Below are 27656 nucleotides of genomic sequence, written 5' to 3'. Positions count from 1 at the left end.
CCAACTTTGTCCCTTTAAATCATCAGAAATCAAAATTCAGGTGCTGCAAGGCAAGTTCCACAATCAATTCTGGGACATTTCCCACCTTTACAGTTACCCTAACCCTATTCCGTACTGTAGTCCCAACTGGAGGATAGGGAAATATCGGTATCCGGGTGACATTTGTCCAGTGGGTAACAGTCTTCATACTCCTCAATTTTTGTTCTCCGTATTGAATAGAGTGTATTTGCGATGACGTCAGAGTTCCATTGTTCATATGCAAAAATGAATATTGTCCAAAACTTCAAACGAGACTGTTGGAAATAAATCATTAATACAGAAATCATTGAAATGTACTGTGATACCGATGTGATACCAGTGATGTTCTGAATGAGAGTATATGCCAAAGGATACGACCGTGATCAGTGTTATGTAGACAGGTGTACAAAGACCAAATTTCTCTGAATTTCCATCTGCAGCAACAAACGTAGCGCAACTTGCTATATTTAGGAATAAACCTACAATCGCAATAAGCACCATGACACAGTTAGAGAAACTATGATACAGTTAGATCTGATGTAACGTTGTATAATTCTGTCTATTACAGTGATTTCCATTCTCTGAAGCAAGAAGACATTGCCAGTAACAACCAGCTGGCGTTCGATGTCGCTGAGAAGGAGTTTGGAATCATGCCTGTCATGACAGGCATCGAGATGGCCAGTGTTGAAGAGCCTGACAAGTTGACCATGGTGGCGTATCTCTCACAATTCTATGAAGCACTCAAGGAAGAACTTCCAGTACAGTCCAGTGGTAAGTGTGTGCATGAAGGTAGAATTAAACCTTTCAGCGCCAAAGCCAATTTTGTCACCTTTATAAAATATACCCTAGTCATTTTTTTGATATATTAGCCAATATTATCAATAAAAAAGCTATGATAAAAAATATGATGTCCGTTTGGTACGAAATTATCCAAAAAAATTACAGAAAATTTCGTAATTAGAAATGGTACAATATTGCACTAAATTTTGGTAGGATATAAACAGCACCTAAGCGTTAAAAACCTGACTACTTCCAAGTTGGTTGAAATTTCACTGATTTCCATGGTGCCCCAAAATTGAGGGTACTTTTTATTCTTCCAAGTCATTGAAATTCAGTTATGTGTACATGTACATTCAACAGCTAATCCAAGTGACACATGCCTAGTTTGATAGATTTATAGCTGTGCCCACACTGCCTTGCTGAGAACAGGTATTCATGTACATGAGACATGATAAGTCAATGATGATTAATAGCTTTTTGCTCAGCATCCCTTTTTACTGACTTGTCTGTATGGCAGGTGACAAGCCTAGCAGGTAAAATGGTTACCTTTGTCGCACATTTACAGATGCTCAAAATGTACCAAATTTGGTGTTGCTTTGGATGAAAACCACAAAATTCACAAGTCAATATTGCAGATAATGACCTGCTCAAATAAAACTCCAACATCTGTTCATGTTAGTATGCAACATTTAAATATTAGAAAAAGCTGAAACAAAAGTTAACAAAAAACCGCACATAAGATAAATTGTTTGTTTCTTGCATGTCTAGCTGAGAATCGTTTGCCAGAGAAAGAGTGCAGTCCAGGCCACAAGTCACCGGCTCATCGTGCGTCTCTTATGGCCAATCTGCAGAAGAAATTCCATAAGAAATCGCAGAGAAGAGAAGACGGAGAAGAGAAGGAAAACCAGAAAAGAAGGAGTTTATCCGGAAGTAAGAGAAGAGGGAAAGACCAGATAGTGAGTTTAATTTTTTTTCTTTTTTACGTCTCCAGGTGCAGGCCAAATGATTTGGATATAAAATGTAACATTTGCAAGTATTTATATTGGTTTAAGCTACAGTTGTGACCTTATTCAGATCTATTCAAATAATGATGAAATCTACAAATGATGTTGCACATACAAATTTTACAATCAGTTTTTGCGTTTATGTCATAAGCTGAATTCAGCCTGCCAGAATCACAAAATGTATCACCTTCAGAGAAAAACAATTAATATTGAAGTGGAAATGATGAGGCTAAGCTAAGTAGAAAGCGTGAGTTCTAATGTTGATGAAGTTTCAAAGATAAAGCTCTACAAGTCATGACCTTGATATATTTCTGCTATTTTTGTTCTGCGTGTGAAATCAATTTCATGTTCTTCTTCGGGAAATAAACGTGCCAATATTGCCTAAATGTGCAGTGTCCTCCACAGCTTGGAAAAATCGAGGCGTGGTTAAGTTACATAACAATGCATAATCTGCATACTCTTTTGTTGATAAGATGTATTCTTTTCTACAGTTATTAACATGGGAATAGATAGCTCCAAAAACAGGGAAGTCCAGCCCTCAAAATGCCCCTGTAGAGAACCCTGATTTGTGTACATAAGATGTTATCGTAGATAGCTGAATTTTATCCCAGATTACAATTAAATTGTTAACAAGAGCATTGTATTTCAGCATACTTTTGGTGTCAGACAAGAAAAAAGATTTAACATTTTCTCAAATGAAAATGTTTAGAATATTATCAAATGGTCCAGCTTATAGTTTTGCTGCTTAATGGAATGTCTTCACTCTTGATAATTATTACTCATAAATTTAGATCTCAGACATATATATTACTTATAAAATTAAAGGCTGTTTGGAAAGTGTATACGATAAGGATTTGACGTTATAAACATTTCCTCTTTTTCTTCAGGATCTTAGTAAGAAGTTTGAAGATCACAACTCTGAAAAACAAAAGGACTGGGACAAGAAGGAGGATCTTGACGTCGGTGTACGTGGTGCAAACAGGGTCAGTGAATTGGCGGAAGTCTCCTTGGCCAGTTTCAGGAAATACCTTGGTGAAAGCATCTTCAGGAGATCGTGTCAACAGACATGTAAGTACAAAGAGATCTGGTGATGTTTTGTTCGTTCAAGTTTTGCTTGCGTTTTTTGCAGCAATTATGGCCCGAATTTATGTGAGAATCCTATCTTCATAGTTGAATTGGTTTTTCTCACTTTACGTGTGCAATGACAGCACAAACAGTAACATCAGATGCAGATGGAATATGCACATACCTTCAGCACATGAATTTCTAATGTTCTTCTGATTCTAATATCTGCCTGTGGCATTGCAGATGTCAGTCTTTCTCTGTGTATGTAAGCATGGACTTTTGCTTGTGTTTATATCAGAAGGTGCCTAAACCTGTACTTGACTGCAGCCATTGAAGACCATGGTCACATGAAATCCAGAAATGTGCTCTAAAATTCTTGGACAAGGGTCATAATTGCTAATGCTTTCTGTTTGCTGTGAGCTTAAGCATTGTAGGAGGTGGATTTAGATTTCGCAGCCTCTTGGGAGTTTAATGAGAACTTTATCACTTTCCTGCAAGTCCTTTTCACATTCTGATAGAGCAATGCCACACATCGTTCTTCAATTTGAACAATTTTTCATACTCCTTCAAATAATATTTTCTGATGGAAAAAATATTAGTCGTCATGGCGTTCCATTGTTCATGCTATCTTTGCATACGTGAGAATGAAAAGTACCCACTATGATGTCCCTCACCAAAAATAGTGATGTGAATTCTTTTTAAGGTAGTTTGCACCTCGAAAGTGAAAGACTTAAAATTTGTTCAAACTTTCCTCAATGAAACTTTCAGCTATTGTCTTGCCAAATCAAGAATAAAAATCAAAGTTTCGAACTAAAGAAAGAAATTATGCAACATTATACCGATATTTGAAATTCAAAATGGCTGCCACTTCTGTGTTAATTCTATAGGAAAAATAAAATTATGATTTATGAAAAACTAAAACTGAAAATTTTTCTTATTCAAAAGCTTTAAAATAAGCTTGCACAAGTGGTAGATCAAAAAAGAATTGTAAAAATTTAGATCTGTCCCCGAAGCGCATTGTACCTTAAAGAAGTGGGATATTTGAATCAGTGGTAGGCACAAATATTATTCTCTGTCAGAAAGGCATTTGTCAGGTATTTCATCTTGTATTACATTCTACCGTCTTTACCCCCACAAGTAGTAGAAAGCTTAACGTAAGGAGTGTTTGTTTTAAGAGGGTTCATAGTTGATATTAGTGAAAACAGCACTGCATTCACACTTTTAATGAATTATTACCAGACTCAGAAAACAGTAATGTGTCCTGTTCATGGATCAGCCACGTTTCAAACGATTTAAGGAAAACGGGCGAACCCTATCTCTTAATGTCTATCCCTTTACACTACTCATAACCCACTGCTTGTGCAGTAGTGTATTTAACCCTCAGTTTTATAGCAATCTTAAGAAATATGTCATTGACATGACACAAATTTCTTGAAATAAATGTACCGTACCAGTAGATCACATTCACATGTTCTTTCCACTCAACTCTTTTCAACGTAGTCTCACCATATTGCACACTCACCCTCGCTTCATCATGAAACCTTTCACTCCAACCCCTGTACAATGGTACAGTCTCATTGTTTTTAATGGTGAGTTCGTATCAATATTCCAGGAAATAGGGATGATAAGGTCTATAAAGCTCTGTTGCTGGTGTTCCTTTACCCTTTCTTCTTTGACATTTCATGTCAAAGGTCACCTAGTAACTTTTTTCAGCACACATGTACATTTCATTGACCACAAGCTCACTTCTTTCCGCTGCAGCTCTCAAACACTAATGGATGACATATCAGATATCTTTCTCTCCCCAACTGTACTAGTGTTTTGATCCGTAGACCCTGGAGCGAGTCAGACTCCAGGATATGTTGTTTGATCTTTGAAAATAAATAAACAGGGGAGGATGACAATGTTGAAGTAAAATAACCAGATTGTATCATTGACTCAGGTTATATTGCAGTGATAGGTGTGACTAGGTCGGACTGTAAGATATTGGTGGTTATGTTTGTTTGAGAGTGGGGATTTAGCCAAGCAGTTCTGTCTGTTGCCTCTCTGCTAGGCGACTGATGCCGTATGTTGTGAGTTTGAACCCGATTGAAAACTAGCTGTATTGAAATTGTTAACTTTGTGACACAGTGAGTGATCTTGTGCATGAGTCTTCAATTTATTTGGTGAACGTTTGATGACAAATGAGGCCTGGTTGGCATGAACGTTTTAACAAAGACAGAGTGAATAAAATGATTAAAACAAAAAAAGCGAAATGTTAAGTTGGCAATTTGTTGAGGTAATTCGAAGTTTAGTTTAAAATTTGATAAAGTGTTGGGACATTTCCTATGCAAATTTTATGGAATGAATCATTCGTAACAGTGATGTATTAATACTTTGGAAGCCAACTTAAATCATTCATGAATACACCAACACATAATATACCAACACCAGTACTGTTAAAAAAAACATCAAATATACCAAACCAATCAACAAATTACTTGGTATTGCCATTAGATGAAACCTGTAATTTGAATGGACCCCAGTACAAACAAATCCACTAGTTTTATGTACATACATGTACTGTAGACATGTTTTTTCTTGTTGATTATCCGTATGTTGTTTGCGTGTCTGTACTCCTATAACATGACTTCATCAGTGTTGCTTTTCCACAGAATACTGCTGTGGTCAGACGGTTGTATTTTATTCCTGAGTAGGCCTGTTCTTAAATTACTGTGATCTGATAATTTTGAGCTAATGCTAAATCACTGGTTGTGCAATATGCCTTTTCTTGTATCAGTTGAAGCACGCATAATTATTTTCCAAGCCATATTTACATCCGCTGTCCCCTTACTGTATCTACATATACATACACTGTAGTTTTCTTCATTGTGTGGGTAGTTTATGCGTTAAAGCAAACGTGTCATGTGATATGCAAATCACTGACTGTCTTACCAAGTATGTCTTTTCTTACATCTATTGTTGTCTTCCTTTTCCCCTTCACTCTGTTTTCAGTATCTACTTTTTGCTGTTAGTGTAATAATTTATGTACCCGTGTGTGTAACTTACTTACAAATCTGCGATACTTTTATAATTAAATTGTAGTATTGAAGCACTTGGTGATAAAGTTTCTGTAAACTTGCAATTTACAGCGCACGCTGCATAGAGAACTGGGTTTGTAATAAAATTTTAGCATAGTATCTCTAGAGGGCAGTGTTATGAAGGTGTTGTAGTGTCAGAAGGGTGCCCTTACACCGCTGATAAAAGTTTTAACCTATTAAAATATTGTTGCTAGAATTTGTAAATTGTATGAACGAGTTATGTAGCTATTGTTTAAAAAACAACAAGAGACAGGCATCTGATTTGTCAAGGTAAAATTGATACTTTTGTCACTGAGAAATAACCAAATATACCTTCTTTTTCCAAGTTGGTCACAAGTCTGTCAAATGCAAAAAAGTCAGTTTGTCATCAGAACAAATGAACATTATTCTATTTTAGGAAGGAGGAGAATGCTGAAACATAAACAGGTGTATTTGTGTTTGTGTCATTTTAGCAGAGCGAATGATGGCAAATATTAGAATCTTTGCCAAAGCATGGATGGAGATCACATATAAATGTAGCCATGGAGATTTCTTTGCCTGAGACAGATACATGTATCTGCCATGCAACAGAGTAACATTGTAGCAATATACTGAGAAACCTATACATAGAGGTGCTATAATCAGGGTAACCTTTTCCAGTTTTGAGGGAAAATGTATGCATTTGGATTTGTTTTCTGTAAAACTTGAAAAGTCAAGTTTTGATTCTGCAGCTGAAAGATGTAGTCCTAACTTGTTCCCAGTAAAATATTATTGTAATTTTTTGTGGCAAACTACTTTCAAAAATTCATCTTTGCAGTGTGTGTGTTTAAATCATATTTTCCTTTAAAATATTGTCATCTTGCAAAATATAGTCAAATATCTGGAAACTGTTGTCCACATTTTTCTGTAAATTAGAAAATATAATATGTTAGGACATCTCATAGTTGTGACTGTTATCTCAAAAAACCATAAGAATTATTCCCACTGCTCTGCTATAGTTTGTTTGCTCCATCCATGCTATGGGACTGTTCTACGTAAAATGCAAATCTTCTCCTTTCCTGTTCTTTAAAGTCTTTTGTGTTTGGGGCAAGCGAGGCAAGTCGCATCAACAAAATGGCTGAGAAGTTATACCAGCAGTTTGAAGACATAGCTGACAGTCAGCAGCTGTCGGATCAGGGCAAGGGCGACCCGGCTGGCAACTCCAGCGCTCAGATACAGCAAATGACGCAACAGCTGAGGGAGCAGTTCCAGGATATGACGTAAATGCGTGAACAATACTGGCGTGCATCTGTAATGATCGCCGACGATCAAATGGAAGAAGTCAAGGACTTCCGCAGGTGGAACAAATGCGAGAGCTGCTTGGGCTGCAGTTCAAAGAAATGGCGGGGCTTCGGTCGTTCGACAAACCAAAGACAAAACCCAAAATTAATGTGTCGACTCAAAATCAAATTAATACTGTGGCGACGGCTTCCTTTCTACTAAGGTTTGCACGGACCTCGCTTAGCCGTCGGTTCGCGCCAACATCTGGTTTTTATCGATAACCAGACGATCTGTTCTCTCGAGAACGATCCATGATGTCTTGATTTGGAACTTATTTCATCATTATTATGCAATTATTTGGTGATTTGGTCATTTTTATGTCATTATTTGGTCTTTATTATGCGATTATTTGGTCATGATTACAATATTATCTTGACATTATTATGAATTTATTATGTTAATTCGGTTCTTTTGCCATTATTCGGCATTGATGTCTTGATTTGGAACTTATTTCATCATTATTATGCAATTATTTGGTGATTTGGTCATTTTTATGTCATTATTTGGTCTTTATTATGCGATTATTTGGTCATGATTACAATATTATCTTGACATTATTATGAATTTATTATGTTAATTCGGTTCTTTTGCCATTATTCGGCATTGATGTCTTGATTTGGAACTTATTTCATCATTATTATGCAATTATTTGGTGATTTGGTCATTTTTATGTCATTATTTGGTCTTTATTATGCGATTATTTGGTCATGATTACAATATTATCTTGACATTAGCTCGGCTTTCAATTATTTGACCTCCTTTATTATTTGAACTCATTATTTGACCTGCATTTGAACCCTACCCAGAAATCATTGCACATGGAGATTCACAATGGCGGTTGATACGGTCTGTCCCCTCGCATAGAGAGAGAAAAGCGGGCTTTGCGTAAGTTTTAAAGCGCAGCTCAGCACATCGCGTATCTAGAATAGTTGGGTGTGCTCGAAAACTGAGATCGACTACAATTTTGGATTAAAAATCGATTGTTTTCGGCGGTGGGACTGGGCTGTGGTGGGTAGCCGATGGTGGCCTATAGTATTACCCCTAGCCCAGCGTACATGTCTGTGTACCGTGTGTTCTCGGCGTTATATGGCACAGGCCCACGGAACGTTTCGTAGATCGTCGTCGGATGGGAAGTGACTAAGACCGAGGTTCGGCCTTCGTCCTCACAGTGTCAGTCACTTCCCATCCGATGACGATCTACGAAACGTTCCGTAGGCCTGTGTTATATGGTGGAGGCCGTATAACACCGGAAACACACAAGACCTGTACGTACGCAGGGCTAGGTTACACCCAGCCTGCCACACAGAGATCAGTAAAGGTATCGATACCGTGGACGAACACGACAATCGCCGCGCTGTGTTAAAAAAATCGCCAAGCTGTGTTAAAAGCTCCGTGCTGTGTTTAAAGATGACCATAAGCTGTATGTTACTATACCCCAGTTCCATGGAGCGAAGCGCGACCAAGATTATGTGTTTATGTTTATTAGATGCGAAAGTTTCTGAAGTCTCTTGCGTTTTGCAAATGCGGACGCAGTGGATTGTGATCGCCCGCGCCCTAAAGCTCCAACACCATGATCTATGTTGCAACATCCCTGTTTCCGACACCCAATATATTCTTAAGCTTAAGGCTTCTGCAGGAGCTAGTTTTCTGGTTGTTATGTCTTATTTACAATGTAATAAATATAAAACATTTTTACATGTCACTGTAGATGCAAGACTTCAACCAGAGTTCACGCAGAAATAATTTTTGATTCATTCCTAATGATCTATAGTTTATTATAATACTCTTTCGTAAATATGTTTGACCTTAACAAAGCGATTACATTGTCGTATTTATTTGCCAAATATAGACCACACTGCATGTGATTGTATTATTAGAATCAAATCATCTCAACATATTTGTGCCATTATTGAAGCTTTCTCATCCAGATGAGTCCAGATAGGAATTAAAAAATGAGAAAGCAATACTTTTATCTTTTATCTTATTTTACGGACAGTTAGAGTTGCATCTGTAAGCTACACGACTGAAAGCCGGTACTAATAAGTATCAAGGAAATATTCGTTCAATGAAGATGTTTTATCGTAGGTATGCCACATTATAATTTTGGTTGGTCGGTATACTACAGCACCATAGCCGTACTGTGCTCGTAACACAGCCATGTATACAGCCCAAAAAATAAGTGAGAAATGGGATAGAATGTTGAAAGTACGAAATGTCATTGATCGAGTGAATGCAAACAGCAGAATGCACCGGAGCCCGATGATCGAACTGGCAATCGACGAAGGAGTCATCCCCTACCGGGGCCGCACAAAGAATGTTCTCTACAATATAGCAAAACCGCACAAATATGGAATGAGAGTTTATAATCTCAGTGAGTCCGCCATGGGTTACGTTTTCAACAATGAAGTCCATCAACCTGTCGCTGATAACTGTCATCACCCGCTTGATCCCGATGTTGTAGACGATCTCCGAGTTTTCAGGGGAAAACAGACCTGGGAAAGTTGTTTCCCGGCTGATTCAACCTTATACTATGAGTTAGGACATCATGTCATTATGGACTCATATTACACTTCTGCCCCGTTGTTTGACCATCTCTAAGTGCATAATATTGCTGCCATAGGAACCTGCAGGATGTACACCTTAGGTTTACCCGATGAAATAAAAAATGCCGCAAACTATGATCCACAAGTTGTACCGCCTGATGCTGACGACGAAGAGCGATGGCCACGTGGTAGTTTCTCGGTATTTCAAGACGGCGCAATGACAGTATGTGCCTGGAAAGACACAAAAATGGTGAAATTTATGAGCACGGCAGTCTCTGCATGAAGACCGAATCAAGCGCTAGTGAGGCGCCGATGTAAAGATAAAAGAACTGGTGCTTTTGAACGAATTGAAGTAATATGCCCGAACGTTGCTGTAATGTACAATCAGTACTTCAGAGGTGTTGACTTGACTGATCAACAGCTGGCTTACTACACGCCAGGTCGATCATCGCCACGGTGGCACAGAGCTGTGTTTTACCATGAGCTGAACAAGGCACTCATGAACGCTTTCCACAACATGGCATCAGTTCATGGATACGGTCAAAGTGGATCGAGATACAGACGTCAGCTCATGTTTCGTGCCCAAGTAGCAAAACAGCTGATCGGTAATTTCTCATCACGGCAACGTCCCCCAAGAGCAACTAGTCTGATGGCACCACGTCTCATTCCTACCAATGTGGAAAGAGTTGGTCATCGAATGGGTCGCAATCTGGACGGAAGACGTAGTTGCGTGATGTGTCGACGTGCAGGACGGATAGTAGGCCATGAAACTCATCCCAATCGTGTTCATGAGACAATCAACTGTTGCCTCACTGCCAGTTACCACTGTGTCACCCAAGTACAGACAAGCGTGCAAGCGAGAGCACAATGTGTGAATGCCGTTTGAAGAGGACCGCAGAACTTGACTATGCACGGACTGAACAGTTGTCGGTATTACAACCCTTTATTACACAGTTGACATGGAAATAAAAAAACATTCACTCGCAAACTATCGGTGAGTACGATGTACTTTTGTGAATGGTTGTGTGAAGTGAATGATTGAGTCTAACACGTTTGCGTTTGGGGTAATGAACGAGTTACAACGATGATTGCATCGGACGATCGCTAAACAAGGTCTCAGCCAGAGCAGTTCCTGTTTATGCAGAGAGCGAGTCGGTGTGCAATGAAAAATGCATCTGAGTAGCTAACAGTCAATTTCTCCAGTCTGTCATCTCTCAAATGCGTAATAAAAATATTTTTATTATGCAAATAGTATTCGACATTTACATACGGCTCCCTAGGCTGACGAACCTCGAATACATCAACACAGTAAAGATCACATGTCAGCTCAGGGTAGTTCAGACCATAACTGCTCAAACTGACAGCTGCCGACCGACAAACATGGAAAGTGATGATCGGCCCTTATTGGAAACCCATTGCCTCAGTGTTAAAAACTAGCGGGAGATCTTGATGAACAGTTTAAGGCAGTTGCAAAGTTAGCGTGAAAATCATTAGTGAGCAGTATGCCAGCTCCACCCAGTCCTCAACAGAAGGGTAAAATCAAAGAACTTGCTGAAGATTTGCATCAGAAATTTATGGCTTTTGCCGCCGTGCAGGAGCCTGACATTGTTCTCGATGAGCACAAAACTCAGGGTCAAGTACAGGCCCTTTCTGATGCACTGTTTTCTCATTTGCAAGAGGCTTTGACTGCTAAACACGAATATCTGATGAGACTCTCTAGCACCAGCAGTGAACATGTGAATAAGATGACAGAGAAACTGTATGAACGGTCCCAACGTGCCACTCAGGAGAAAGAGCTTCAAGTGCCAACACAGACCAGTGTTAGCACAAAGGCTTAGCAGTTACATGCTAAATTCCAAGAACTGGCTTGAGTGAAAACAACATTTAAGGAACCACCTAAAAGAATTTCGTCCATTGCAAAGAAACCTGTCAACGCCGGCGCACGTTCACGGCGCCAGGTTCGGTACATGGCCGAGCAGGTGCTTAATAAGTTCCAGGATGATGAGAGTGCCAAGCAGCTAAAACAAACGACCGACCGATTCATGTCCAGTGTGCAGGGAGGTCAGAGGTCAGTGGAAAAGAAACAGGTGACCACTGGAGTCGGATCCATGTATGACATGTTGATGGCCAGATTCCAGCCGGTTGAGGATGAATAAGATAAAGATGCTCGCGGACGCTCGTCGGAGGAGGAAGCAGTGAACGAGCTCAACATGGCGGACAGAATTCTGTTTTCCAAGTTTAGGGATATGGCTGGGCTGAAGAGCACACATGCGGATGAGCAGCCTCAGCAAAAACAGAAAACTTCCTCTTTGGTTTCTCAACAACCTGTAAGTAAACCAAGAATTACTCCCAGATCTTCCAGAATAGGATGGTACTCATTCTTTCCCCTGTCTTTCTTGAAAGGTACAGCAGCGTGATGTTTGAATGTGGTTGGATAAAGAGGTTAACACAAGGACCTCCGGTGTCATCTGGTGTCATTCATTTTCATTATTTTGAGCACTGTTGCTATTTAAGTGCCTGACCCTATTCTGAATAAAAAAACATCCAATTTCACAATCAGTCACTGACCTTCTACTTAACTCATGTGCAATCAAGTGCAATACAAAGCTATTATATATAATATCTTGTACAACCACAAAGCTAAATAAAATTTGTATGATTTTCCTGTGGTTCAATTCTAGTCTCTTCTGTCAGATGACTTTTCACTTTTTCATATCATAACAATGTCAAGTACCAAAATGATAGAAACCTAATTAATATTGTTTCGAGATGGCTGTTCTTGTTGAAATGGAAGGAAAATTAACAATCAGTTTTCACATCCTCAAGATGATTACCATCCAATTCTGAGAAGATCAGTTTGTTCAGAGACACACTCAGACTCAAGATATCTTCGTGATAAAGGAATCTCTCCCTTTCATCATGGAAAAGTAGTCCCACAAGTGAAATAAAAAAAAATTATCGCTCTTATGCCTCAGCCACCGTCACCGTGCAGTACGGGACTGCTTCCTTCCTTGAGAAGATTTTATGGGTTTTAAAAAATTAAAAGCATTTCATGTGCAATATTCAAAGATCATTATGGAAGCATGTTGAAATATGCATGCATGGATATTTCATCAGGCATGCATCAAAGTTATCAAGATGTTCACAGTAATGATTGTATCACTGTCTGCCTGCATGTAGCTATGGTGACAACTGTCTGTGACCTTTTAATTTGTATAATTTGAGTCAGCCAGCTGTCTTTGCTGAGGCGTTATGGATACAGTCTTGCTGTGTAAATAATATAATTTATATTCTGTATGCCTTTATTTCTGTGATTTCATAAATTGGTCAATTAAAGCTTATATTGTGTCTCATTTTAATATTTCTTTTATGCATATTATTTTCAAAGTACTTAACTTTTTACTTGTTTTAATCCTTTCACATCAACTTTTTATTATCACAGTCCAACCTATCCTGTAAAAAATAGGTTATGGACCAAAATTTGGTGGTTGAAGTGGCAAAGCATAGAGAGACTGCAATGCAACTGTTTAGTGCTTTAATTTCTGCCTGCTTATATCTCATTGTCATTCACTTATCCATTACTTCAAGAAATGTCATTGTAAAACTCTGATCACACATTCAAAATGTCCAATACCTGCTAACATAATATGGAACAAACATTCTCTCAACGTCACCACCAGTGCTTAACCCTTTGAGCGCCAAAGTCAATCTCTGTGACCTTTATATAATATACCCCAGTAATGTTTTTTTCCAGATTTTTTGCCAAATTTTGATAAAAATCTGTGGCAAACAAAATGTGAGTCCATTTGGTCCAAAATTATATAAAAATATTTCAAAAAAATTATAAAAGTTGGTAAAATGTCACCATAATATTTTGGTGGGCAAAATCACAGCACTCAAAGGGTTAAAAACATAGAAGGGCGAATGAAACAGTTCTCTTTTTCTAATATGGACATTTCAGTGATGTGCAGTGTTTCCCACAACTAGCGGACTACTTACCCTTTAGTTAAACGTTTCAATACACCTAACATACATTAATATGCACATTTCTTGTAGCAAGTGACGATTTAAGGTAATTAACTACCATGAAATAAACAGTTATAAACTTTTCGTCGTGGAAGCTTTATACCATTGTCTGTTTATTCAAGAATGAAAAAACAGGGGATCAACAAACAAAAGTATAGGACAAGTGAAATTGCCTTAAATTAACCAATATTTGAAATTAAAATTGTTGCTTTACCCGTGAAAACTCTGTTGGGTAAATTCAATGTTTGACAAAACGAAATATCAAAACTTCATTAATTTTGCTTGAATCTCCCTTTGACACATTCTTCTCCGGTATATTTAAAGTTCAATCCCCTTTCAGTTAAGTGTTATTTGCCTTCTGTTGTTTTTTAGTTTGCCTTATTTGAAATTTACTGTGCCTGGAATGTGTTGCAGAATTTTTTACTTACTTGTACTTTTCTTTGCATGTACTTATACTTTGTGAACGTTAATTGTTGTTTTCGTGGTTTGTAATGGTACATTCTTTCATTTCCAGGAAAAAATTATGGCAGCTAAACATTGACACTAATCACTGTATGTCTTCTGTTTGTCTGTGTTGTTTTTGTGTGCTTTCTTTCCTCCAATTACTCTCTGTCGTTCCCAGAAATTAAAGCAATATTTCGGTGCTACTGGTGGGAGTGACATCTGCTTCTTCTGCGGGAAAAGAGTGTGGGTCATTGAAAGACTGAGTGCAGAAGGCCTGTTCTTCCATCGTGGATGCTTCAAGTGCCATTATTGTCAGACCACCTTGAAAATTGACAACTATGCATACTACCTACCACCAAACGAGAACAAGCAAGACAGTAAGTGACTACAACTGGTACCACCTACTACATGAATATTAGTGGGTCGTTTGTTCTTTAAAATTCCTCAGCATATTTCTACAGAAAAAGGAATGGAGACGCAACGTGGCTGCATACTTTAGGTTCAGATTAATTGTTAATTATCAGTGAGGGTTTTAATTTGAAATTTCATATGAATACAAAATAAGATTTACCTATGTTAAACTGTGAATCAAGAAAATGGAATTTTAGCTGTGTGAAATATTGCAGTTGTAGCCAGAAGTCTTTGAAATGTGCAAGACAGTTTCTGTCATTGATTGCAGAGAGTGACAGGTAGACCATACTTTGTTTCCATCACTACACATTTGAAAACTTTTTCTCCAATTTAGGCAGGTTCTTCTGTCGTCCACATTTCAAGTATAGAAAGTTAGCAGATGGTGGCCCAAGGAAGAGGAGAATTGAAGAGGCAAAGGTTAGATTATCATGGAATACAGATGTTTTCATTTTATCTGTAATGAATCAATTTGTGATACACACACTTTAGTTTTTGAAGTTGTTCAGTTCAAAATAGTAACAAAACAGAAACAACCAAGAAGAAATTCTGAAATATGCTGCCAATTCATATGCCAAATTAAATCTGTTCTTCTATATACTAGTATCTCAACTATTGATATGTTAATAACACAGATGGAAAGCAATGATTTCCTACTGTAGGCTGTTTTATATGTGACATCTATTTATGGCAGATTCGAGGAAATGCAAAGAAATTTCTTAATTGACACAAAGAGTTAAGAAATTTGAAAATTACAGGACACCGTGAAAAGCATCCATTTGTGGTACACTCTTTTTTTTAGGATACCACTACAATTGCACAAGCTGAGCCTGTCAACGTTGTTCCAAGAGACCGACGTCACCTGTTGTCGATGACCCCATGGAGAATAAATACAAGACGACACCAGATGTGACAGAGAGAGACAGTGCTCCAACTCCCGAGAGAATCTTCCTGGATTCTACCTTGGATCGGTCCATGGGTGTATTGTTGACAGAGGAGGAAGTCGCCAGTTATAACTTTGGCAATTTCAGTGCCATGGATGATTATGAAAGCTCCTCGGATGATTATGAAGATGATGACACTGAAGATGAGTAAGTCAGGAATAGCAAAAATCAAACCAAACAAAAAACTAATACAATGATGCTATTTAGTGTGGGGGAATATACCACTGGTAAATGATGTCAAATATGCTTATAATTCTATTGCTCCTTACATAACTTGAGCGTAAATATTTCTATGTGAAAAATGATAGGGTTGCCCATCAACATTACCAAAAGAAGTGACTAAATACATTCTTGAATGATCGTGTGTTCTTGCTACTCAAAGAGCAAAGAGGGCGTACTAGACTGAATACTAACCTCCCCCCCCCCCCAGTGTCCGCATGTAGGTCCACCCATCACATTGAAAACTAATCAACCAGAATGAGTAATGAATAGGTTAAATCTGTACAAACAGTGCTACTAAGGGTTTTTTGTTTATTTTACACAACAGGCATAGACCGACCCTTGAATTCAGTAATATTTCTATAGGATTTGAAACTGCAACCTACTGTAGCCACTCTACAAATAATTCTCTATAATAATTATCATGCTACGTTCCCATCTCTAACACAGTGTGGTTAAATAATCACATAAGTTGTTGCAAGTTGTTATAGCAGCCTTGATTCTTAAGAGTTCTGCTTTAGTAAAAGCATGAATATACCCTAGTATCTGCATGAATGTGCATATTGCTGTGTTCCTCACTGGACTTTGTGGGCCTGCAACAGTGTCCACTGGAACTGTTGGTCTTGCTTAAGTTCTTTAGACATTCTTTGTCAGACTCTTTTATTTCCTTGTTGTATAACTGATAGTTTTCCATTTTTACTTTCAAATCAGGTATTCTGAAGGTTCAGATTATGATCCTATCCAGATACCAGAAAAATACCTTTTGAAGAAACCTGTCTTACTGGATCCACCAGCCGGCGAATCTGAAGGTGAAGAATCTGAAGATGATGATGAGTCTTGGGATGAGAGTGAGGAAGAGGAACTAGATTATGGTGAGAAAATCGTCCTCCTTTTAAGATAAAGCTCTTAATTATGTTAAGTGTACAGGATCCATCCACACCATTTTATGTGATAGAATAAATGTAATGTAGACATTGCATTGAAGAAAATGGGATCATGAAATGAGTGTACATTTTGTATTGGTTGCCAGGCCCTACAAGCTTTACATTTTTCAAACACAAGGTTTTCAAAGGACTGTCAGATTTTTTACCAAAGCAGACGAAGGATTCTTTTTTCAGAACACATCCTGTGTATGATTTAATCAGTCATTGATAATCATTCTCAATTTTTGCAATCAATTATCAATTCATTCTCATGATTAACATCCACTCAACATTTTCATTTACATGTCTTCCAAATGAGTCAAACTTTGTCCTAGAAAACGATATTCTTCTACAAGGGTTAAATGGTTCAAGACTTAAAAATAATGCTGAGATGCCAATCAGTTAGCAAGAGCGGTTTTCTGAATGAATATACACCGGCGTAAGCCGCAGCAAAGAAATGTAAGATTTTGAAAGCTACTTGACCTTGAAGCATGTTTATTGTAATGTAATTGGCATTGAATTGACCAATTGAATGAATCGCTTGTTCTAAAAGACATGAACTTACTCAGTATGTTCTTTGGTGTTGCAGAGTCTGACGATGAGGATATGAGTGAAGAAGAACTTCTTCCTGTGGAAGAGAAAGCAAATGACTTACAATGGAAAGAACCAACCAAGCAAGAGATTGACGTTGTTGAAGAGGCAGAGTTGGAAGATGCCAAAAATAACGAGAAAACAGAACCAGAAGCTGCAGGTGCTGCAGAGGTCAAAGGAGAGGCAGCAGATGATAAGAATGAATCACCAGAAGAAGATATGATCATAAAGCACAGGTTGCAAGTATTACAAGCTTGAAATTACAATGGTTAACACAGCCTGAACCACCCGATCACTCTCAGTGGGGCAGAAGAAGCCTGCCGAAGCCAACTCCTCCCAAGCTTGTATTCCCAGCAGAAGAGAAGCCACCGCCTGTTCCTCCACTTCCATCTCAAGAGGATCTCGCAACTAATATCATTGATGCTGAAGATTCAGAAAGTAAGAAAGAGGCGACAGCAAAGGAAAGGAGGAAAATGGGGAAGCTGCTGTCAAGGAGAAAGGAAAAGAGGAACAATAAATGAGGGTCACAGGAACAAACAGCAGGAAGATTCTGACAGTGATGGTGAGATTCTGGTACCCACCTTTGATACAACAACATTTAAGACTAAACTTGAAATAGAAGAAGGTGAAATTGAAGCTAGTGAGGAGAGTGAAGGGGAATTTCTTGTAGAAGTTGGTACCAAGACAGGAGTAGATTTTGTAGATGGTTCTGTCACTAAGGACGATGAAGGTGAGAGTTCTGGATTGGATCGGACAAGTTCGCTGGATGGATCTGGATCACTTGACATGGTTGAGGAGGAGTTTGTATCTCTTGAATGGAAAGATGCAGAATCTGTGGCCAGAGAGTTGGAATCCAGCAGGTTGATAAGATGGGGTGCTTGGGGAGGCATTTGAAGAGAATTTGGCTGAGATATATGGCGAGACTTTAAAGAATCTCGATGAAGAAGGAGTGACAGTGCAGTGAAGGATGAGAGAGCCCGGTGTCATCTGAAAGTTCAAGAGAACCATCTGTTGACTCTGATGAATTAAAGAAAAAGTTGATCCTGTACCCTCAGAAGGAGAAGGCTCTGTGGAGGAAGGGCATATAGATGTGAATTTGGAGCAACCTGAAAGTACAAACCTTCAGGATAATTCTCGAGAGAAGGTAGATTATGTTGAGGATGATCTAGCAGATGTTTATGGAGACACTTTGGCTAGACTTGAGGCCAAAGGTGAAACCCCTGTAGAAGAGAAAAACATCGCAGAAATCTTCACATTTGAGAAGGTGCATGTGGATGATGTGGAAGAAGGGGAAGTGCTTGAAGAACACTTTGACTTAGAGAGGCAAACACCAAGGACAAATTATGCTCGAAAAAATCTTGTTACACAAGAGGAAATGCTGTCTGGTGGTGCACTTCAGCCAGGAGAAGCACCAACAGAAATCTCATTTATAGATGATGTAGATACTGATAGCTCTGTTGAAGAAGAAAAGCCCTCCCCAGCACCTCTTGCAAGGGATGAGGAGTTCTCTGATTCAGACGTAGAGGAAGGAGAAATCCTGATTGAGAGTGGATCAACTCATGGTAAAGATTCTGATATTCTGGACTCCATTGAGAAGGATGATAATGAAAGTGCAGGTGTAGCTGCAGATAACAGGAATGATGAGGTCAAAGCAGTAAAGGATGTTGCTAATTTGAGGGTTGCAGACAACTTTGATAATACACCGCAGAAAACTCCAGAGTTGAATCTGGACATTACAAATGTCACCAGACGTGCAAAACCAAAACTGCTCCAACTTGAAAAGACGGACATTGAAAACCTTGGGCCGGCCACCGAGTCCCCCAGGAGTCCAGGGGCCTCTTCAACAGCAAGTTCAACATTAGAAACAGACACCCTCAAGTCGTACCAAGAAGAACTAATGAATATCTCTAAATTAGACAACTTACAAGATAGCCTGCAAATAGATTCATCACTGCCACCAGAGAAAGATGTTCCACGATCGGGAGAAGCTTCTGAAATAAATGAGTCTCAGAGATCTGTTGAAGACATTGATGTTGCCTTTAAGACAATAAATGAAGCTGTCACAAAGGACACTTCAACAGATTTAACTGACATAAGTTTTGAGACTGCAGATAGCAGTTTGAGGTATGATGACTCCTTCCTTGATGGGTTAGACAAGACCTCAAGAACTTCAACAATGTCATCAAAGCCTGATTCCACGTTCTCCAGGGACAGCATAGACTCTATCAATGCGGACTTGCACATATCTATCATGAGTTCAGATTCAGAATCTGGAGACTCTGCCAAGGCAACTCTTGAGATGTATGCCGGGAACTGGAGTATCAGAGCATCCGAGATGAGGGCGATGACATTGTTGCAGCCTCCCCAAGAGAGGAGGTAAAACCATTGCCGGGAATGACTCCAAAAGCCAAAGAGAATGACAGTATAACTGAAGTTGATTCAGTCCAAAGGGATTCAAAAGCCTCGGAGGACAAGAATGAAGCTCTAGTGCCAAAGAGTAAAAAGGAGATGAAACCACCACCTCTGAAAATGAGCCAGCCGCCAAACATTCTGTGTCCAAAGGTAAGGTATGTACAACGTTTGATGAGTCATTTAATGACATTCCTGCTGTGGACAAGGTTGAAGATAGAGTCTCCCAGGAGAAGTCAACAGTTGTTCAGAAGACCCCTGCAAAGGTTCCAGATAAACGTGGTAACAAGGAGAAAGTGCAGGGCAAAGCAAATAAATATTTGGTGCCCGATGATGGCATTGGGGATGAAGAGTTCTACACCCAAATGACGACAGTGACCAAAAATACTTTTTCAGCCAAAGGGGTTTCAGATTACAAGGAACTGCAAAGGCAAAAGCACAAGACAAGAAGAAGGCTTTGGAGGCTAGTGCATCACCCAGCCTGAAATGTCGTCCTCTCTCTGTGCCACAAGGACAAAAAGACACCAAACCTGTGCCTCAGAAAGGTTCAGCATCTCCAAGATTGTACAAGGGCAAAAAGATGACAAAAAACTAATGGCACAGCTTCTCCAAAGGTCAGCACAACTCCAAAGAAAGCCCAGAACCTTCTCCGAGCGTCACTGAAGGCAATGGCAAAGTAGTGTTCAATAAAAGCACCGAAGCAAAGAACAGTGAGAAAGAAAAAGAAGATCAGATGGAACAGAGGCCACCCAAATCATCCCACAAATCACCCAAGGAAAGAAAGGGCAAGAAACCCCTAAGTAAAAGTAGGAAGAACTGAAGATATAAACTTAGATGAGAGAAGTAAAACACCAACAAAAGCTAAGTTGCCGCTAGTTCCCTAAATGATAGTGCAAAATCGAAAAAGAGCAGCAAAAAGAAGACTGAAGAGATGCCCATGGGAGAGATCCCGAGTGCAAAGAAACAAACGCCAGTGAAGAAAACTCCCACAAAAGCCCCACTAGCTAAGTTGGATCTTTCTGATGATTTGCTGTCGGATGGTGACTTGACTCCAGTGGAATCAGCAGTCAAGCCAAACTCACCAAGACCACTGCCACCTAGACCCTGTAAGTTCACATAATAACCCTCACCCATCCATGACTTACACAGTGGGGGGCTGCTCATTGAAGGCTTACACAATTCTCAAGCTTATTTCCCTTGTTGCTGGATGGGGTGTGACAGACTACATGATATTGAAATGCATTGTTGGTTAAGAGTCAACTTCTCGCCACAGCAAAAGTTTTAGATTGTGATCTCATAAATACTCTTAACACAAATGTAATTGCTCTCACGGCAGAAAGTTCTGTTTGTTCGTGAAATTAGCTAAAGTAATTTTTGGGTTAAATGCCTGTCTTTAGCTAGATTTTTGCTTTTGCTTCTGTAATTTTGTGTGCTTTATCGATAGAATTCGCAATATTGAAAATATGGGATTGCCTGAGACTTTTACAACTCATGTAGGTGGCAAAAACGTGTATAAGGTACCCATAATTGCGTTGGTGACTTTTTACTGGTAATTCCTAATCACATTTTCAGGCGCAATCCTATTAAATTATACAATCTTTGGTGTACAATATTTTTCAGCATCACTGAGTGCAACAGACAGCATCCGGGGTATCGTGGTTGATGACTTGTCCTCGGACACGTCAGAAGAAGAATTGTCTGCAGTTACACCAACTGAATCTCACTCATCAGACAAGAAGAAGAAATCCAAGAGGAAATCACTAGCCAAGAAACTCAAGGTAGATACTGATATACATTTATCCTTGATTCTTACTCGCAGCATATGAACCCTTTGTGAAGTTTTCTGATGTAATTGGATTGTAACCCAATACTTTTGAAATTTGTGCGGGGAACTTCAGAACTATACTTTTCTTCCATTACTCCATATTTGTACTTATGACACAGGGTTTTGAATTTTGAACATAATTGATTACTGTGTGTCAGTTTTCTCTTGAAAATAGGTCTGAATAGATTGCGTTACACAGATATTGAAACATTTTCATTATCAAAGTACATTTTGTCTGTTTTGATGAAATTGTAAGAACTAAAATGAAAAGACACTTTTTATGAGGTAAGAAAGCCATAAACAAGAAGAAAAAGGTATTTTTCTGTCAATTATATGTGCAAAATGCAAACAGAATGGGTAATATCTCTGTTATACGGTATTCTTGCATCATGTGGTTAAAGCTTACTGGAATCCTTACTTTATGTTAAAATATGACGCAACTTTATTATTATTATTTCAAGAGATCATTTTCAATGTGAATATGTATGTAAAGTTACAGTTTGCAAGACATGGTGATGTCAAAGGTCATGTGCATGATTGGCATTGATATCCATTCATAAGCAGATGTAACTTAATTATTTTTTTCACTATTTTTGATTTTAATGTCAGCTACAGTTTCATGTTCTGTTCTCAAAAGCATGTTGAGGTACACAGTATTCAGCTTGTCAACTGAGCCTGTTCATATGTGAACTGCATGGTATTGTTGATACAGTGAATTCTGGTCTGGACTAGAAGTCAAATGTAAACAATAACAGCACATTTTTCACATGCAGATGCTGTGTTGGAAAACTACATAATATTAAACATGCTTTTGGGATTTGAACATGAACTTGCAATTGATATGCAAAACAAATATAGTGACAAAAATCATCATCAGTTTAGCCACTTTCCCTCAAAGCATGCCCCTGCTGTTCTGACCAAAGTGTGAAAAATCCATACTCGTTGATACATCATGTGACCTTTTTGCATATTGTGTGCTTTTATACATGTTCCCCAAGGAAGGAATAGAGTGCTTTGACAGTTGGTGACAAAATGGCTGCATATAACACTAAGCAAGTATTGAATAAGCTGTGTGTGGTCATCCAGTGGACAAGTTTTAGTAACAGAGTTACCTTTAAAGGGACAAAGTCGGTCATTTTTATTAATTTTGTGTAATGCGAGATACTACTTATATTGTTTGATATGTTGAAAGATAGGTGGCCATGCATATATTCAACCCCGGTTTTAGACAAGATAAACGAAACCATAGTGAAAATGAATTAATGGTCATGACCATTAATTGATTTTCGCGATTGTTTCATTGATCATGTCTAAAACCGGAGTTGTCACTCATTCATTCAGTATCTTTCGACATGCCAAACAATGTAAGTAGTATCTCGCATCAAATAAAATTCATGAAAACTGGCCGACTTTGTCCCTTTAATGTATGTATATTGTAAATGTAGCCAAACATGGTGTGAGCTTTTTTGTTGGCAACCTTGAAGTGTAACTATACTTTAGTGCTTTCCCGCATCTTTTGGTTTTTGTGCGCAGATTCTGTGACTGTATTTTTGCATACTGTCATGCAACCATTTCTTTCAGAGTCCACTGGCAGAAGCAGAAAACATCCTTCATACTGTAGTCATTATAGATGCAATGTTGCTTTGAAACTGTATTAGACCATGTCACCTTCGAAATCAGTCTCAGTCATGAAATACCGTATTTGCTACCCTTCTGTGCAGATCATGATGTTACATTGGTCTCTTTAGATAGCACCCTTTGTTCAGTTCTGGCCAATGCTAACATAATTTGCAGCAAATTCTGTCTCCTTTGGACACATGTTCAGAACCCTTATTGTGTAATATACTTCGCTTTTCTTCAAAACATTCCTTTTTACGAAGGACTTGAAATAAGAGTGATAATTCCTCAAAGTCAAGCTAGAAATTTCAGAGAAATATTTTTTGCCAAATTGCTACGATAGAATTTGTAACATCATTTCAAAATGGCCCATTTTCATAGCTGGTACCTTTTTGAAAAAGCTTTTTTTTGAGTGACTGGTATCTTAATTAACAATACAAATAGCATGATGGCTTTAGTTCACTGCTCCAGAAAATATGGAAAAGTTTACAAGTTTGTCATAAAAAGTCATATCTTTTCAATGTACTGCTATAAAAGTCAAAATTGAAAACCACAACCACTATTCCATTGGTCAAGAAATTCACTCTCATATTGTGCATTCTGTTTGATGTCCAGTTTACAAAGAAACTGGCTCTGGATAGCAGATTATATGGTACTACAGGAACTGAAACATTTCTGTTTTGCGCTGTCTATGTGTCTGCACAAATCCCTAACCCTAACCAATAACCAAACTATGCTCTATTTGCAGGTCTTTAAACGCAGGAAATCTAAGGTACCCCATCATGCCATTAGGTCCTTGTTTTTCTTTTGTTTCATTATGTTTTGTCGTTATCTCTGTACATGTGTCTACCTATCCACTAACAAAATCAAGTCTTCAAAAATATGTAACACATCATACCTCTCCCATTGTAAATACCTTCCAGCTGACCCTTGTCCCTCCAGCCCCTGTATTCCTTACATACAGTAATGTCGCTCACGAAAATTATACATCTGATACATCTAGATTATTCTGTAGGTTAAACTTACGTATGAAGGCATTCAGTTGTCAGGTGACTGTTGAAACCTTTTTTAATTGAATAGTATGTAGACATATAATTTGCCTTGACGGTTCATTATCAGTTAAGGTCTTCAACCAAGCCATAACAGAAAGAGACACTTCAAGTTGATCCAGGGGGGACTATGTCATCCACAATGACTTGGTCTTCTGTGTGATGATTCAGTTCCTTCTTGTACACATTAGAGTGTGCTAAAATACCCAACATTTGGCTTCTCAAGGCAATTTGCACTGTGGACGTTTAATTGGTGTTGTTATTTTTGGTATGTACTTACAAATTATCAACAAGGAATTATGCAACTCCTGCCTGTGGACTATGAGATAAAGTCACATACTGGATATTCCCATGTTCTTTTGGGAGGAGATGAAGAAACGGAAGTAGCTGATACACAGAGGAAAACATTGAAAAGACTTTCAAAAGTGAAAAGTTGCTTGTGGCTATAAAGGGGCTGTGAATGCAAATTGAGTTCACTGCCAGCGTGTTGATACAATCTGTCAAAAGTTAATGTTACACATGGTGTTTGGGCAGGATGTAATGTTGTCTTTCTCTGGAACGGATGTGCAAAATTTGAGTTGTTAATATCCAGATAGAAATATCAGAAGCTACTACTATTATCCCTTTAAAAATGATGCAAGGGATAATGGAATGGATAAAGGCTCTATGATAGAGTTATTTATTGGTGTGTAAATAGATCAGAGAGGTCCATTTTGAGATTGAAAAAAGATATTTTGTCATCAGCATTGGCTTTTCCTAGTCCATTATTACCTCTCATTTGGTACACCAAAGAGAGCCAATCGTATAAGGTGAATCATTTCATTTGCATCTCATTTACATGCCGTCTGTGTGTATGTATGTATGTATGTATGTATGTATGTATGTATGTATGTATGTATGTATGTATGTATGTATGTATGTATGTATGTAAGTATGTATGTATGTATGTATGTATGTATGTATGTGTGTGTGTGTGTGTGTGTGTGTGTGTGTGTGTGTGTGTGTGTGTGTGTGTGTGTGTGTGTGTGTGTGTATGTATGTATGTATGTATGTATGTATGTATGTATGTATGTATGTATGTATGTATGTATGTATGTATGTATGTATGTATGTATGTATGTATGTATGTTAGTCCGTCCAGATCAAAAACTCCTAAACCGCAGCAGCTACCAGCTTAGTATTTGGTGTACAGGTGCACCTAGGGGTGGAGATGTGAATTTGTTCAAATGAACATGTCAGTGTCAAAAATATGCAAATGAGGTAAAAAAAGGAAAAATGCTGCAAACTGCTAAAACTCAGTAACTGTTGGTCAGATTTGGTTGAAACTTGATATGTAGGTTCCTTTAGTTATTCTAAATTAGGTGTGTACAACTGAGGATGAAATTTGCGTGTTTGTATTTTTGGGTATTTTTTTTTCATTTTTTAGTAAAAAAATCTTTTCTGAAACAGCTTGTCCGATTGCTTTGAAAGTTGGTATCCATGTTCCTCAGGATGACCTCAATCAAACTTGTAAAAATTGTAGTCAATTTATTTTATTTGTAATTTTCGGTCAATTTTTTTTTCTTTCAAAAACTACTCATCTGATGCCTTTGATATTTAGTATGCAGGTTCATAAGGTTGATCAAAATGTGATGTATTCAAATTCTTATGAAATTTGCAATTTTGTATTTTTTGGGCAATTTTTGTCATTTTTGGTCAAAAAATGTATTTCTCAAAAACTACTCATTTGATATCTTTGATGTTTGGTATACAGGTTCCTAGGGTTTATCTTAATATGATATATTGAAATCAGGATGAAATCTGCAATTTTGTATTTTGGGGGCAATTTTGCTATTTTGGTCAAAACATTTGTTTCACAAAATCTACTTTTCTAAAAGCTTTGATATTGAGTAGAAATATTCCTATGGATGATCTTAATTTAATATGTTCGAATTATATCTTCTTCAATTACATATTTTTGCAGCTATATTTGCCATTTTGGTCTGGCTGACCTGAAGTGTGCTGTCAAAGATTTCCTCCTTCATCAACACATGTCACAAAAAGTTATTCTCTACATAACACAAAGGAGCTCTATCAGCTGCCAGGTCGCTTGTTTTAAATTTTCAGAGAAACGTCTTCAATTTCCCATTTTCACGAAGCCTCCTAATTTTTTGATGGAAAAACACGTACAGAAATAGTCAATAGTATTGATTCCATAACTTTTTCAGGTTGTGTTGATATGAACAAAATTAATAAATATTTGTGAAAAGACTTTCTGATTTTGGGCGATTTTATACTTACAGGAACTAAGAATACAATAATTTGGTGATCTTGCGAGCATTTCATATGGTAAACTGTATTTGGTGTTAAAATGTGGTAAAAGAATCATTAGAAAGCACAGCTGAAGGTGATTTTGCAGGTTTGGTTTCCAACATACGTATTCCAATTTTTTTTCCTTGTTTGAACTGTCAGGGTTATAAATAGCTCCTACACTTCATGTCATTGTATCTCTTTAAATAAACATTGTTCATACCAAAGGGTGGACCATTTCATATCCTGATGGGGATCTGGAAGATTTTCAGAAAAAAATAGATTCAAAGCAAATGTCAAGAAAAACGAATCTGCCAGAAAAGGCTTGACTAAAACAAAAGGTGGGAGAGTGGAAAAAATACTGTACAGTGGAGCAGGTTGAAAGAAGTGCTACCTCATCAATCTTCAGACCCCCCCCAGGATATCAAATAGTCTACCCCCATGTCTTTGTGCACACATTTACAATGCACTGCATCTCAGTTGAAGATCCCAAGTCAGGTCAGGATTTGAAACGAATAGTCAAGTTCACCACAGTTAAAGTTCTTAAGTTGATCTCAGTGCCATCACCCTTGTGACATATGGGTTTTATAAGTTATTCAAAAAGTGGATGCACCAGTTGCACTGAAAGAAAACAATGTTTACTTTTCCTTGTAAGGTTTTTACCTTCTCGTGTCTATTTATAGACGGAGAAGGTATTAGATTTGAAAACTAGTTTGCTTGTGTCAACTTGTACTTCTGTCTGTCAACTTCTACTTCCGTCTGTCAAGATCTGTTGACGTCATGCCATTGTGATGGGTCATATCATAAACTGGTGGGGTGTTCATGGTTCAGGTTGAGATGTAGGAGAACGATTTTGAGCTGTGAAAAAAAACAAGGGACTTAGCGGCATAGCCACAGTGTTAAGCCTTTCTGCTAGGTTCTTAGCTGACTACGATCTATTACAGACTACTGAGCTGACGTTAGGGGTACTCACTTTGTGTTTGCTCACTCTGTGTGCTTTAGTGTTTGGTACTGCGTTCAGTGGATATCCCTCATGGACTCACGCGATATGGCCTGTCGCATAACCTGCAGATAATCATATGCTATGGCTCTGGGTCTGAAAACGGTCATTGTGTAAATAAAG

General features: G+C 38.2%; 1 protein-coding gene across 1 annotated transcript; it reads left to right on the top strand.

The window, feature by feature from the left end:
- The first annotated feature begins 2699 nt into the window (after nt 1-2699).
- LOC139119832 (VID27-like protein) lies at nt 2700-17765 on the top strand. The gene is made up of 6 exons (XM_070683750.1): nt 2700-2870; nt 14438-14636; nt 15005-15087; nt 15470-15758; nt 16542-16702; nt 17343-17765. Exons 4-6 carry the CDS (start codon nt 15547-15549, stop codon nt 17600-17602), a joined length of 633 nt encoding a protein of 210 aa, XP_070539851.1. The 5' UTR covers nt 2700-2870; nt 14438-14636; nt 15005-15087; nt 15470-15546; the 3' UTR covers nt 17603-17765.
- Nucleotides 17766-27656: the final 9891 nt, after the last annotated feature.

This window comes from Ptychodera flava, chromosome 2, assembly GCF_041260155.1.
Source record: "Ptychodera flava strain L36383 chromosome 2, AS_Pfla_20210202, whole genome shotgun sequence".
In the NCBI taxonomy this organism is placed as follows: Eukaryota; Metazoa; Hemichordata; class Enteropneusta; family Ptychoderidae; genus Ptychodera; species Ptychodera flava.
Note: the sequence above shows the minus strand (reverse complement) of the source record. Positions and strands in the feature narration are given on the sequence as shown.

Bases quoted from the DNA above. Each gene is read 5' to 3' on its own strand.
- LOC139119832 (XM_070683750.1), top strand. From the start codon at position 15,547: ATGGAGAATAAATACAAGACGACACCAGATGTGACAGAGAGAGACAGT. The intron at 15,759-16,541 runs GTAAGTCAGGAA...CTTTCAAATCAG, and splicing joins GATGATGACACTGAAGATGA to GTATTCTGAAGGTTCAGATT. The intron at 16,703-17,342 runs GTGAGAAAATCG...TTGGTGTTGCAG, and splicing joins GGAAGAGGAACTAGATTATG to AGTCTGACGATGAGGATATG.